The sequence below is a fragment of the Diabrotica virgifera genome, chromosome 10 (genome assembly GCF_917563875.1).
Source record: "Diabrotica virgifera virgifera chromosome 10, PGI_DIABVI_V3a".
Lineage (NCBI taxonomy): Eukaryota > Metazoa > Arthropoda > Insecta > Coleoptera > Chrysomelidae > Diabrotica > Diabrotica virgifera.
The window spans coordinates 91899741-91913438 of NC_065452.1; the positions used below are offsets into that span (position 1 = coordinate 91899741).

General features: G+C 33.0%; 1 protein-coding gene across 1 annotated transcript in view; it reads left to right on the plus strand.

Moving 5' to 3' along the window:
- The first annotated feature begins 4223 nt into the window (after positions 1-4223).
- Positions 4224-13698, plus strand: part of LOC126893347 (sodium/potassium-transporting ATPase subunit beta-1-interacting protein) — a 40691-nt gene continuing 31216 nt past the window's right edge. Inside the window, exons 1-4 of the mRNA XM_050663431.1 lie at positions 4224-4601; positions 4660-4797; positions 4863-4946; positions 13167-13328. Coding sequence (XP_050519388.1) covers positions 4548-4601; positions 4660-4797; positions 4863-4946; positions 13167-13328 — 438 coding nt within the window. The 5' untranslated portion in view covers positions 4224-4547. The remainder of the gene's footprint in view (positions 4602-4659; positions 4798-4862; positions 4947-13166; positions 13329-13698) is intronic.

Below are 13698 nucleotides of genomic sequence, written 5' to 3' on the forward strand. Positions count from 1 at the left end.
AGGAATATTCTGTATATTATAATTATATTCTATTGGGTCTCTCGATCGTCCAAAAGAAATAGCATGACACGTAGATTCATTCAGGGCCATGGCATTCAACATACACCACTCACTCAACCGATCAAGATCATGTTGAAGATTAATACAGTCTTCTGTGTTGTTGATAATTGTATAGAACTTTAGATCATCTGCAAAAAGCAGAGGTGAACTGTGTCGGAAGCAGTGGTGTATATCATTGATGAATATGTTAAATAACAGGAGCCCCAAATGTGAACCCTGAGGTACTCCTGAATGAACCTTAATCTCACTGGAAACAAAATCCCTGATACGCACCATCTGAACTCGGTCAATCAAGTATGTTCTCAGCCACTCAAGAAGTGGACTATTAACACCCATTTGTTTAAGTTTAAATATTAAAATATTATGGTTGACCCGATCAAAGGCCTTGGAGAAATCGGTGTATAGTGCATGTACCCTACAACCCCTCTCCAATGCCTTCCTCAGGAAGTCCACAAATACTAGTGTGTTACATTCGGTTGATCTTTTATTCCGAAATCCAAATTGTTGGTCTACTAGTTGTTTTTCAAGTGAAGCTTTAAGATAGTCACATACAAAACATTCAAATATCTTTGGTATTACACTAATTATACTAATGGGCCTGTAATTATTCACCAATGAATTATCTCCCGCTTTATAAATGGGTGTTAAAAACTATTTTTCCAACATTCTGGAAATTCACCCGTATTTAAGGATAGATTAAAGATGTGAAAAAGAGGTCTGGATAATATAAAACAACAGTTCTTGAGAAAGCTAGGAGGCAATCCATCAGGACCAGGACCCTTATTCGCATCCAGTTCTGATAATTTTAGATAAATTTTTTAATATTTTTTTTGCTTCTCGAATGGCTTCGGAAATATCATCATCAAATTCTGAGATAACTAATTCTATTTCATTGCAGTGTTCAAAGTAAAAAAACTGCTTCGAGCCAGGTTCCCCACCTTGTAATTACTGGTTTAGGTGGCAAAGGGACACCGGGAAGTCTTTCTTTATATATTTGCACCCTCAACGGAGCCTTTACAAAAACTTTTTTCATAAAATTTATAAAATTATTTACCGACGGAAACAGATTTCTTATTTCTTCAGCAATTATATTTACCCCGTGGGCTACACAAGTGCAATGAATTAAATTAGGATAAAAAATCTTTAAATTAACAGCAGCTTTTAACATATATGCCGCAGCATCTGGAAGCATTAAAACTATTTTATTCACTGGTATAGGGTTGGGTAAAAAGAGGTTTGTTAAACTATCTTGTATAAATCGACTTATTGTTAAATTGTTTGTTTTTTCCAATTCTTTAACGGCAACTAAATACGGTTTTCTCGCAAAGTTTTCGTTCAAAATTCCAATCATTAAATTAGCTATATACCTGCCGCATACATCTGTCGTTTCGTCCACGATAATATACAAAAAATTGCCCTCTAACTCCCGCTTAATTTTTGAAATACATTCCACATAACATTTTTCCACAGTATGTTTTCTCAATGTACTCTCGTCCGGTAAGGATTTATTAAGATATTTTTCGAAAAAGCATTTAAAACTAGGGTTATTAACTTTATATAGAGGAATGTTGGATGCAATCATCATCTGGCATAAATCAAATTTAAATGCGTCTTCCTCCTTTTTTTTGAACTGCTTAAACTATCCCGCAGAGATATTTGGGCTAACTTAGAGGAATTTAATTTTTCCAAATTACGTTTATGAAGTGGGGTTCCACAATGCTGGTCAATAAAGTACTTTTTTCTACTTGAAATCTGAGAATTTAAAAAAAATAATTAGTATTCTAAAACCGCTTTAGAATTTAGTTATGTTGTGGGACGGGAAAAAAAGAGAAAAAATAAAACTTACCGATTTGCCGCATGGTTTACAAAATGCTCCATCTCCTTCTAGAGAAAGTTCCGAATAAGGTGCGATCCATAGCCTTAATTTAGATGTCATCTTTTCACACAAATGTCTAAAACGTTTTAAAACGTGTTCTTTGCTTTTCGGTATACGCAACAAAACTAAACTAGGATATAGCAATTTGTGACTAAACTCTGATACAGTAACCGACTGTACAACTGATAATACACTAATAAAGCTTAGGGATTTCCAAATAGTTAACCCTCAAGTCTCGATCAGGTACATTTTCCTAGGAATCTGTTATATAAACAAACCATTGATATTTTATTATTGACCCAAAATTTTATTATAGAATGGTTTGGTAATAGAATAATATCATGGGTAGTACCATGAAATTTTAAAAAAGGCACAAATAGGCGGAATTTACGAAAAAAGGCAAAAAGTGCAAAAAACAATTATAATAGGCAAAATAGGCAAAAAAAGGCATTTTGCCTATAATCCGAGCTTTACTAGGAACAAAAGAACTTTTCGATTTTCTCTCTCCATTCTTCTATCAAATTTATTTAGCCAGTGTGTCATGATTTTCCTTGCCATACACGACTTCTTATTGCTAGATCATTCGATAGGTAATTGTTCTACGTGTGAACCCTTGAACCAACGAGGATTTTTACTTTTCCTGGTTACCAGTGGCTTTTCTTTGTTCCCCATCATTTTGGAGCAAAATAGAATTGCGATCCTATCTTTAGAACCCACTGTCACTGTACCTTTGTCCTTTCAGGGCATAAGTTATTTTGCGTAATACTCTAAACTCTAAAAAATAATCCCGTCCCATCTGCGTTAAAAATGTCTCGCGGAGAGTATACTTTCATTAAAGTGAGCAGTTTTTCCTTTCAATTAGAAACCACTAATACATCTACAGCAGTTGCTTTGCCAAATACAGATTTGAAAGAAATATTTTGTCGCTTACAAAATTTCTCGAGCAATCCACAAGAAGATTTCTTATCAACACTTAGTTCCGTTATAACTTCTAATGCCTTTTCTTGAACAATTTTACCAGAAATAGGAATATTTTTTCAGACCGCACTTTACAGAACCAGTCGAAAACAACAATAACCGAGGGTGCTGCACTAGACCGATAATAATTATTATTATCGGTCTAATGTTCGGTATCGGTTTCTAAGTTTCTTTTGGCTTCTAGGTTGCCCCTCTCAGAAAACTGATTAAATTAAATCACTTTTATATTTGAAAATTTCACTGGCTTGAGGTTTTCCAATTCGAAATTTTTCTGCTAACTGTCTAACAAAGGTCTCACACTTATGGTCTAACACTTATGCGTCTCCCCATAATGAACTAAATAGATTTTTTCTTTCAAACTTAAAAACTTCCTTTTGGCGGACGCCATATTATTCACGTTGCAAAATGTTCAAAAACTAAAATTGTTTCAATTACCTTACATACATATTTATTTACATGTTCAAAGATAGACCCAAAGTTTATTGTGAAATTTAATCCGAAAATAAAATTGTTAGGAAAAAAATCACTCATAAAAATACAAGGTCTATTGAAAATGCTTAATCAGACATTTCGGTTACAATTCTTGAATACTTGTTCCAGTCAAACCACAATTTAATAAGTTGCTGGTGTCGTATTTCTTTCTTTGACGGACACATACAATAAATTTTTATTTCTTACATAAGTAATAAAACTGTAGTGCTGATAACGTGAACAGTATCAAATATCACGTCGTGGGCATCTGTATTGATTTGAAATAATAAAAAATGTAGTTTTATATTGTAAAATATGTGGAAAAAAACATTAATTTTTTTCATTTAAGTACTGTCCGAATTTACGTCTCATTTACTGTACACGTCCGTTGTTGAGAGTGTCCGTCGAAGGGAGTTAATGGTACAGGTTCATATATCGCCGAATGGTTTTTGTTTTAAAAACCGTCCGTATAGAGGAGGTGTCCGGCGAAGAGAGGTGTCCGTTAAGAGAGAGTTTACTGTAAAATCGAATCGGATCAAATCGAATCCAATAAAATCGAATCAATTAAAAGATATATAAAAAAAGGCATAAAATAAAATGTCATTAACCCAAACATAGTAATAACGCGCTATCTACGAAGTATTCACTTCTGTCGGCACTCCCCAAGTCTCGTTCTTTTTTTCATTATCTGAGTAGAATCTTCGTCTACTCTGCAACTACAAAAGAAAGAAAGTCCCGGGGCCGGCACTTTTCAAATCCAAAAATACACTTTCATCGTGAATCACGTTTTAAAATCACAAATACGAATCAGTGCACGAACGTGATCGCGCATCTCTGTTAATCCAGTTTGAGAGAAACGTCAAAACATCTTGTATGTATCTTGTCATCCATCAAAGGTTTTTGTACTGTCTACTGTCTATGACTTATTTTAACAAAATCTTATGACGGAGTGATGGGAAAAAATCTAGACCAAACAATAAAAAGTAACAACATTTTCTCAGCTCATTAATGAAGATGAATCATAATTATCCAGTGCGTTGCCTGCAGTCGTAATGTACACCTTGACTTTCTGCCAAAGATGGTTGTGAAATAGTTGTATCTGTATCCTGTAAGTAGAAATAACAATTCAGACAGTAATCAGAAACAATTAATAATTAATGCCATGGGCATTTGTTCAAGAAGAAACGTTTTCCTTTCAATATGCTTTTTGCAAATGGTAAGTTGACTTTTAGTTATAACACAAAAAGTGTCTTAATGGAGGCTTCCTCTTACAGGTAGCTGTGGTGGAAAGACAGGTGTTTGATTTCCTGGGTTTTCTGTGGATTCCAATATTAGTCAACTTCTTTGAAATAATATTTATCATATTTGGTTTTTTTGGTGCTTACCAATACCGCCCAAAATACATCATAGCAGTAAGTAATACATTTTTATTCATAATTAAGTATTTGGGCAAAAATAATATGTATTGTTGTTGTAGTATTTATTATGGCACCTTTTCTGGATTGGCTGGAACATTTTTATGATATGTTTATACCTAAATGTTGCTGGATTAGACCATGAGGTAAATGTTTTATCTATATTTTTTTTATCTATAATGATCTCACCACTATCTTATTTGTTTGAGGCATTGCAGATTTATTATTATTATTAGGTTTACATTGTAGGTTTTTGAGTCTGTGTATGTACACTGAGCATCAGAGTAAATGGACCATCCATAACAAATTTAAGACAGTTTTTATCTTTTTATTGTTTTCTTATTTATATCAAATCTTGTAGCACATAGGTAGGGTTACCATAATTTATTAAGGCCAAATCCGAACAGGGGGTAGTCCAAGGGGTTGTAGAAATTGTTTTTTTTATTTATTTATTTATTAATGGGATAAACCCAATACATACAAAATACAATAAAGCAGAGCTTTCATCGTAATTATAAAAATATTAAATTTAGATACATGTAAAACTACAACAAAGTATAAAACACAAACATAAAAAATAAAAAGAATGTAACAGTTAAATTTATTTAATTTTTTTTTTAATTCAAAATTCAAGACGCCTGAGTTCTTGTTTAATAGAGGAAACTGAAGAACCAAACAGATCTATTAGATGACTAAACTTGTTTCCATACAGGGTCAATCTACTGATTGGTGCATATTGACAATAATTTGTAGCATGCCGTTGTTCTTTGAATATTTGTGGATTTCCTGTCAATCTAGCAGGTATATTAAAGTATACAAGACTTAACAATTCTTCGGAGTTAATAACACCAGAGATAATTTTGCAAAGATAACAAATATCCAACATGACTTCTGTGTTCACGAGTTTGTAAATTTAATCTCGTTAATATATTGTCATAAGTATAATTTCTAACTGCTAAACCCATCTTAAAAGCTGCAAAATGTAAAAATTTGTTTTGTTTTGAACCTTTTCAACATTTAGGATTTGATATGCATAACTAGGTGACCAGATAATAGAACTATATTCAATAATTGATCTCACTATACTGCAACATAAGATTTTTATTGTGTGAATTGACAAATCTTTTGATGAACGTAATACAAAACCCAACATTTTAAATGCCTTCGAAACAGTATGGTCAATGTGAGAGTAAAATGTTAATTTACAATCAAATATTATACCTAAATCCCGAATTTCGTTGACACGTGTGACAGGAGTAATATTAATAAATTATTGATGGTGAATAGGCGAATGGGATCTAGCAAAAGTTATTAAAAAGCATTTATTAATATTAAGTTCCCACCACTCATAAAAATCATTTACTTGTGACTGAAGCTGAAAAATGTTATCCTCATTATTTGTAAAATGTAAATTTGACTGTGTTGCTACCTCTACATTGTTCATAATATGCAAAATGCATATTATGGCATAATTAAAAGTACAGCTGTTTCGCTACAATATGCAACTAACATCGAAAATCTCTGAAAGTTTAAAATACATATACACATACACCTTACACCTATGTTTTAACATACTTTAGACCTAGAAAATAATATTACAGAACGAAATAACTTATCTAGATGCTGTGCAGAATGAAATTTCCCATCGCTGAGCCAAATGTTTCCCATTTTTTTAGTAATGAAAAAAATCCGGACATTTCTCATATCTGGATGCCAATCCGGACATGTCTTTCAAATCCGGACGAAATCCGGATGTATGGTAAAGATAGTGCAAACACTCCTGACCATGGAGCTGCGTGAAGGCGGAACCAAAATTCACGGAAAGGCTCTATTGTAGATACAGTGTGTTTCGCATGGAAGTGGGGACTAAACCAAATTTCATCTACTGCGCCGGGGTCAGGAGTGTTTGCACTATCTCTAACCCTACACATAGGTAACCTGAAATTACCATTAGTAACAAATGGAAAACAAGGAAAAAATTGAGAAAATAGTACAGTAGAACCCTGATTATCCGTGCTCCTCGCGACCGGACATTGGCACGGATAATTGAAAAGCACAGATAATCCAAACATTTATTTCTTATTGTAATACATATGTACGTATATCCATACATATAGCCCTACCATAAAAAGACAACAGAAAAAATAAATCTTTCATTATGAGTCTTTCTCTCCACGTATAGAGTTTCCGTCAAGTGATTTACAGTGACGATATTTTGATAAAACCTCAAAAGTGCAATTTAAGTAATAGAAAATCATAGCATGAATAATCCGCAGCCCGGATAATCCGCACACGGATAATCGGGGTTCTACTTTACTTACATGTATTGAAAATTTCGATGTACCTACCAATAAAGTTACAGATATAGCAATAATTTAATTATAGGGTCAAGAAAAGAAAGGCAAGTATCACTTGTTTCAATAATGTGGCCACCACTGGATACCACTCATCATTCGATTTGGCATAGAACTGATCACATTTTGGATGTCCTTTTGCAGAAAGTGGTCCATCCCTCAATGAGAACCTTTTGAAGCTCTTCACATGTTGGAGCAGGTATACGACATCTTGCACGCATTTTGAGATGGTTCCATATTTTCTCAATAGGAAAAAAGTCAGGACTTTAAGCAGGCGAGACCATTTTTGGAATCTTCAAGATACTGTGTTACAATTTTCTTGCTGTGTGTGATCTTGCATTAGGAGAAAACCATTACCAACAAACCCAGTATATGGGATCACATCATGTTGTAGGATCTCTGTTGTGTATCAGTCTGCTGTTAGTGTGCCCGCCCCTCTCAATCAAGATAGATCCGTGTATGCCTCAAAAGAATTCCCCTCCCAAAACATTACTGAGTCACCACCAAAAGCCACCTGGTGTGACAGGCAGCAAAATGTTCTTAGCCCTTTTGTGGACCTTATTTCGACCATCTTTACCATAAATTGATATTCGACACTCTGATTGAAAGCTGTCAAACCCTGTTCTGTTAACCTTTGTTAAACAGTATAAATGCTGATTACTGGTCCTTGGGCTTGCTGTATATGGCTTTGAAGCATTTTAGCAGTTTACATCCGGTTTTGCAATACAGCAATAGTGAGTGCAAGATCTTTTCTGACTGTTATCTTCCTTTTTGCACCCATGCTGGGTCGCTGTTGATAAGATCTAGTCTTAAGAAATCGTTGGTAAGTTCTTTGCACAATATGATGACTAACGAGTTTATTTGTCCCTCTGAAGGCTTGGTCTAGCTTCTCATTACAAGAGATAATTCATTTAATTTAACAAATAGAAAAAATGCAGAAATACTTATATAAAAAAATATAAAATTTTCTAAATATTATAGGTGACCGTTTTTTCTGATGTGCAGTGTATATGTTATGGACCATATGATTAATTGGTCATTTTTTATAATGCCCGGGCTATATAAAAAATGCCCAATACTGTCGGTCAATATAATAAATACTATTAAATTCATCACATTGCCCGGGCATTATGTATAATTGGCATCTACTAGACAGGATGATTAAAACTACTTTTATTTTTATTAAATATGAAATATATTTATTTTGATACAATCAAGTATGTAGTAAAAACTAAAATATTTCTTATATACTAATGAAAACAGTCTTGCAGTCTTCTGTGAAATGGCACATGAGTACATTTAATGAATAAGTATACATAAAAAATATAATACGTATTAACGGTAATTGAGGAAACCAAAAAAAGAATTCTGTGTTTTTATTTGCATTTTTTTCTAATGACCGAAATCGATGGTAACACACAAAGCGGCCAGTGAATAATTAAATCGTTTTTCTTCTAAATCAAACTCAATTTTAAATAAAAATACACTTACCACCTTTGCGTGCTACATCATCGAAATTTATTTTGTATGAATGATTTACAATACATAACTATTTGTTGAAACATGTTCCACTATGGTGACACTTGGAGTTACATATTTTTTTTTCTTTACGACACTTACACTTATCAGATTTACACCCACCTTTACAACCGCACCTACTGTATCCTTGTCCCCCACAGTTAGAAGATTTTCTTGCGCATTCTCTAAGAGATATCTCAGTGTCTGGAATCTCTTCTATGGAGATAAACTTTTCTTTACAAACGGTAAACTGGTTTCTTGAATATAACTGATTTAGTATGCCATATTGTGTGCCTTGTTTGTAAAGCTTTTTTTCAGTTATCTCTGTCACGATAGCTAGTAGATTTCTTTGATCACTACGAGCTCGGTCCACATCTGGCACTCGTATCCTAACTGTGTTACCTAGTTTAGCCGATGGATATTTGATATTTGGAATTGGAAAATTTTAACATCTTCTCGGCTTGTTTTTCTAGATTCGTCAAAGCCAATTTTCTTTTCTTCCTTACATCGTTTATTCTAATATCTATATTGGAATCCAGATTTTCATTATTTTCTAAATTAACTACAATAGCCGTTTCTACCGCATTTGTTAAAAATTCTGGAACTTGACTAGATTCACGAGATGAATTTTGAACATGAGATGAACTTGATTCGGGCAACATTATTGAAGAGTCCACATTTATATTATTATTTTGTATTATATCCGGTTCTGTAGATAGCCCAGCCTCTTGATTTTTGAACAGGACCTCTAAGTCTTCCTCCGAATTAACATCAGTCAGAACTTCTTGGGGTAGAGAGCTTTTTAAACCAACTTTCAACTGTGTGCCGAACATGGCTTCATATGGACTACAACCGATACCAGTGTGATGAGCTCTATTTTTCATTAGTTGAACAAAACGTAAGCCTTCAGACCATTTGTTTGTATTGTTGTCTTCTAACCACGAACTAAGCATATTCTCTACGTCTTGATTGGCCCTTTCTATAGATCCTTGACTCTGAGAATGCCTGGGTTTGCCATGTACCATTTTTAACTCGGGCCACATGCTACACAGCTCTTTGATAATATGGTTAGCGAATTCTCTGCCATTATCACTATGAAGCACACTCGGCGCCCCAAATATTGTGAAAATATCCAAAAGTACATGCGATACTTCTTCTGCTCTTTTACTTGTAAGAGGTCGAAGTTGGACAAATTTGGTAAGATGGTCTTGATAAACAAGCACAAATTTATAACAACCATCGGCTTGTGACTGCATATCGATTAAATCGACTTGGCATCTTGAATTCATTTCCTTGCTCAATATTGGTTTCACCACCAAGCCTTTCTTTGGAACATTATGCTTTTTCTGACAGGTCATGCATAAATTTAAATAGATAACAATCATCTCCCTTGTAATATTTTTAAATTTAGAATGTACTTCCTTCTCCATTCGGTTTCTACCACCATGCCCGATAGTAATATGAAGATCGCGCAATGTATCAAATATTTCTTCTTTATGGACGTAGTATTTAATTACGTTATCTTCTTTCACAGGAACAATCAATTTTTCTACTTCTCTAATCGTCATAACGTCGAATCTTCGTAAGCGCTGATAATCACTCGGCGTTTTATTTGTCTGTTTACTTTTAGAGTTTTTTACCTTCTGTATCATTTCCATGTAGGCTGTTTTTGTGAAAATTTGTGAATTTTGACTTTTTACTGAAACTAATTCAGTTAACCGATTGTTAAATCGATTTTTCATATCACTTAATGGTTCTTCTTTTTCCATAGTTCACTATGCAATACTTTATAAACAAAGAATTAACAAAGAAATGTCACAAACAAACCACTTGTCGTATATACCATTACTAACATTCAACTGCAATATGATTTATAAATAATGGCCGACGCGCTTCGGTGACTGTAACCTTGGATACAGCGCGTTGATTGGCTGCTGAAGATCGCATGATTTACTAAGAACGCCGATTTATCACATTGCCCGGCCATAGTATAGCATTTTTCATAATGACCAGACAATATGATAAATTGTAAAAAGTTATCAAATTGCCCGCTGAAGTTAGTCATTATTAATAATGACCGGGCATTATACATAATGGCTAACATAATCACTTTGTCCATAACATATATATGTATATGTTACAGTTCAAGTTGATTCTCAGTTAGAGTTGACTATTCCTAGTTCGAGTCAACTCCAACTAAAACAAGCAGTAAAAGTTGATTTGAAAAATTTAATTCAATTTTTACTAGTTTGAGTTGACTATTCCTGGATCGGTTCAGTAAATGTTAATTATATAAGTATAATCTCACCTGCTTTTTTGATGTCTGTGCGTCTCTTTGTTTTGACCGTTTCAACTACTTATCATGATTTGAACATATTATAGGCCAGGAAATGAAGCTGAAAAAATGGCAAAGCCTCGCAATTTTTTCGTCCAGCATCGATTTGTTCAAAAAATATTTGGGATTAGGCTCATTTTACCATCTAGTTCATTTTCTTTATTAAGCCGTTCTACTCTTTTGGTTTTTTAAGGGTGATAACTACCCCTAATTGTAAAAAATTACAAAATAACATTTTAAACTTTAATATGGTCAACATTTGGTTTTTATTAGTTAAATAATGATTATGCTTTAGGATACAATATCATAATATTTCAACTCTTAAAACCACCCTTGTTGGAGCTATATATAAAAAATTATTTATCCTAAAAAATGATTTTGGCTTGCATCGATTTGCATAAACATTTGGGATTAGGATAATCTCACCCGGTACTTCATATTCTTTCTATATCATGCTCAAGGGCGTTGATTATTTTTAGGGGTGTAAACTATCCCTTATTGTCAAAAATAATATAAAAACATTGTAAACCTTACTGTGGGCAAAATTTGGTTTTGATTGGTTAAATAATGATTGTTTTATACTGTAGGATATAATATCATAATATTTCAACCCTTAAAAAATCACCTTTAATAACATTGCAATTTTTATAAGTAATTTAATAGATCTATACAGAAAAAAAGTAGAATTACGTGCAAAAACCTTTATCTATACAAATATACGAATTTACAAATACAAATAGTTTTTTAGTCATCTTCATCTAGATAGATGTCATCTTCGTCTTTTTCTATAACTGGTGGGCTATCTTATAGCTATAAGAGCTATAAGACTATGTACATTAAATTCCGTAAGATCCTTTAGTTTTTAAGTATGGTGAGTTTAAAGTTCTCGAATAAGGAGGTGTTTCCTTGTAAATAGAGATTTTAAGCAGCTATACCTCGCTAAATATTCACTGCAAAGAAAATCTTTGCACAGGTTAATTTTAATTATTAAAAAAGATACAATTTAAAACTATATCATTTTTTTCGTATCTCTAATATTTTCGGAGATATTTTGAAGAAAAGAGTAAAAATTACGAAATTGCCAAAAATTGTTTTATTTTTAAACTCCAATTTTTCTAAATTTTAAAATAGGTCAAACTTCTTGGGTGTATTGATAATACATATATAAAGAGAATTACAGAAGGTCGAAGATCAATTTTAATTAGGAGGGTAGTGAGGGGGTTGTTTTCACTGATTTTTTCGTAGAAAAAGTAGGTACTGCCATGATTTTGATCATAACTCGCTCAATTTTTATGCTAGAAACTTTTTTTTGAAAGGTCTAATTATTGTATACTTAAAAAATATTCTGTTCAAGTTTTCCTCGAAAAATGCAGTTTTTCCGTTATTTGGCTTTGAATATTTCAAATTATGCATTTGACGAAAAAAGCTAACCTTTAACATGCCGTATCTCAGTTTGTGTTGGTTGAAGAAAAGTTATAAAAAAAGGATTTTGTTTGTGTTTCTAAAAGATACAATTTTTAAACTTAAAGTTTTTTTATTAACTGTATATTTTTTGTTATTCTCAAAAAATCCTCTAAAACAGTCGATTTTTAGTCGAAAAACTGTTACTTTCAACCGCGAATAACTCGAAAAATACTAGTTTTACGAAGAAAACGTAAAGAACATTTTTTTTTCTAAGAATTACATTTTCCATCGATTTCCCTGGTTAAAATGTAATGAAAAACTCCCGCCCCCGAGATGGGGTGGCAACCACCTCTAAGGTTTTAGCGTACAGCGGCATGATATAGAAAATGATCCTTGGGCTATTCCCTACCTTCTGTGAAAATTTCAAGTAAATCCATGATAAACGAAAAAAATGCGAGCCAAAATGCTTCATTTCCTGGCCTAATATCCACATTTAATTTCTAGAATCGGTTGTTTGTGTAAATCAACTTTTACTAAATGGCATTGGGAAGAGTATACTTTAACTAGTTGGAGTCTACTTTTACTAGTAAATGTTGAATAAAAATCTTCATTTTATATTTAGAATCAACTTTTACTGAAACGAGCCGTTTGAGTTGACTCGAACTAGGAATAGTCAACTCCAACTGGATAATCAACTTGAACTGTAACATATATATTTTTTATAACCATGTCTGAATCTTTTAATATTTTTCTAGAAAAACAAAGTGCTCAAATTAGATTTAAGCAGTGATAGCTGGTGGAAAAAGGGTGGACCAGGATGTAGAGTTAAAAATGTAGATTCTGAAGAATATGAGGGATGTTTAATCAATTATGTACATGTGGAAATAGTCCAAGCTGGTATTCAATGTTTTTTAACTGTAAGTATATCTTTTACTATTATTGTGTCTTTATCTTTATTGTGTTAAATCTGCTTATTAAGAGTTTCACTACTAAAGTCAGCCACTCACAGAACTGCAGCGTCGTTACATTTTGTCAAAATCGACTAATTGGCAAAAATTTTGATTGTATGTGACTGTCATCTAACAAAATCGTACAATTTGACCACAGACAGACTGGCCTGCTGCGGTACTGCAGAAATTGATATCATCGACGATCTTGTTGAACTACTCCATAGTACCATGAGTGGCTGGCTTTATCATTCAGATCATATCCATATAGTAATATAGCTTTTACATTTGTGTTGATGATTTTAATTTCATCTCCTTTGGGTAAATTTTGCTTATGTTC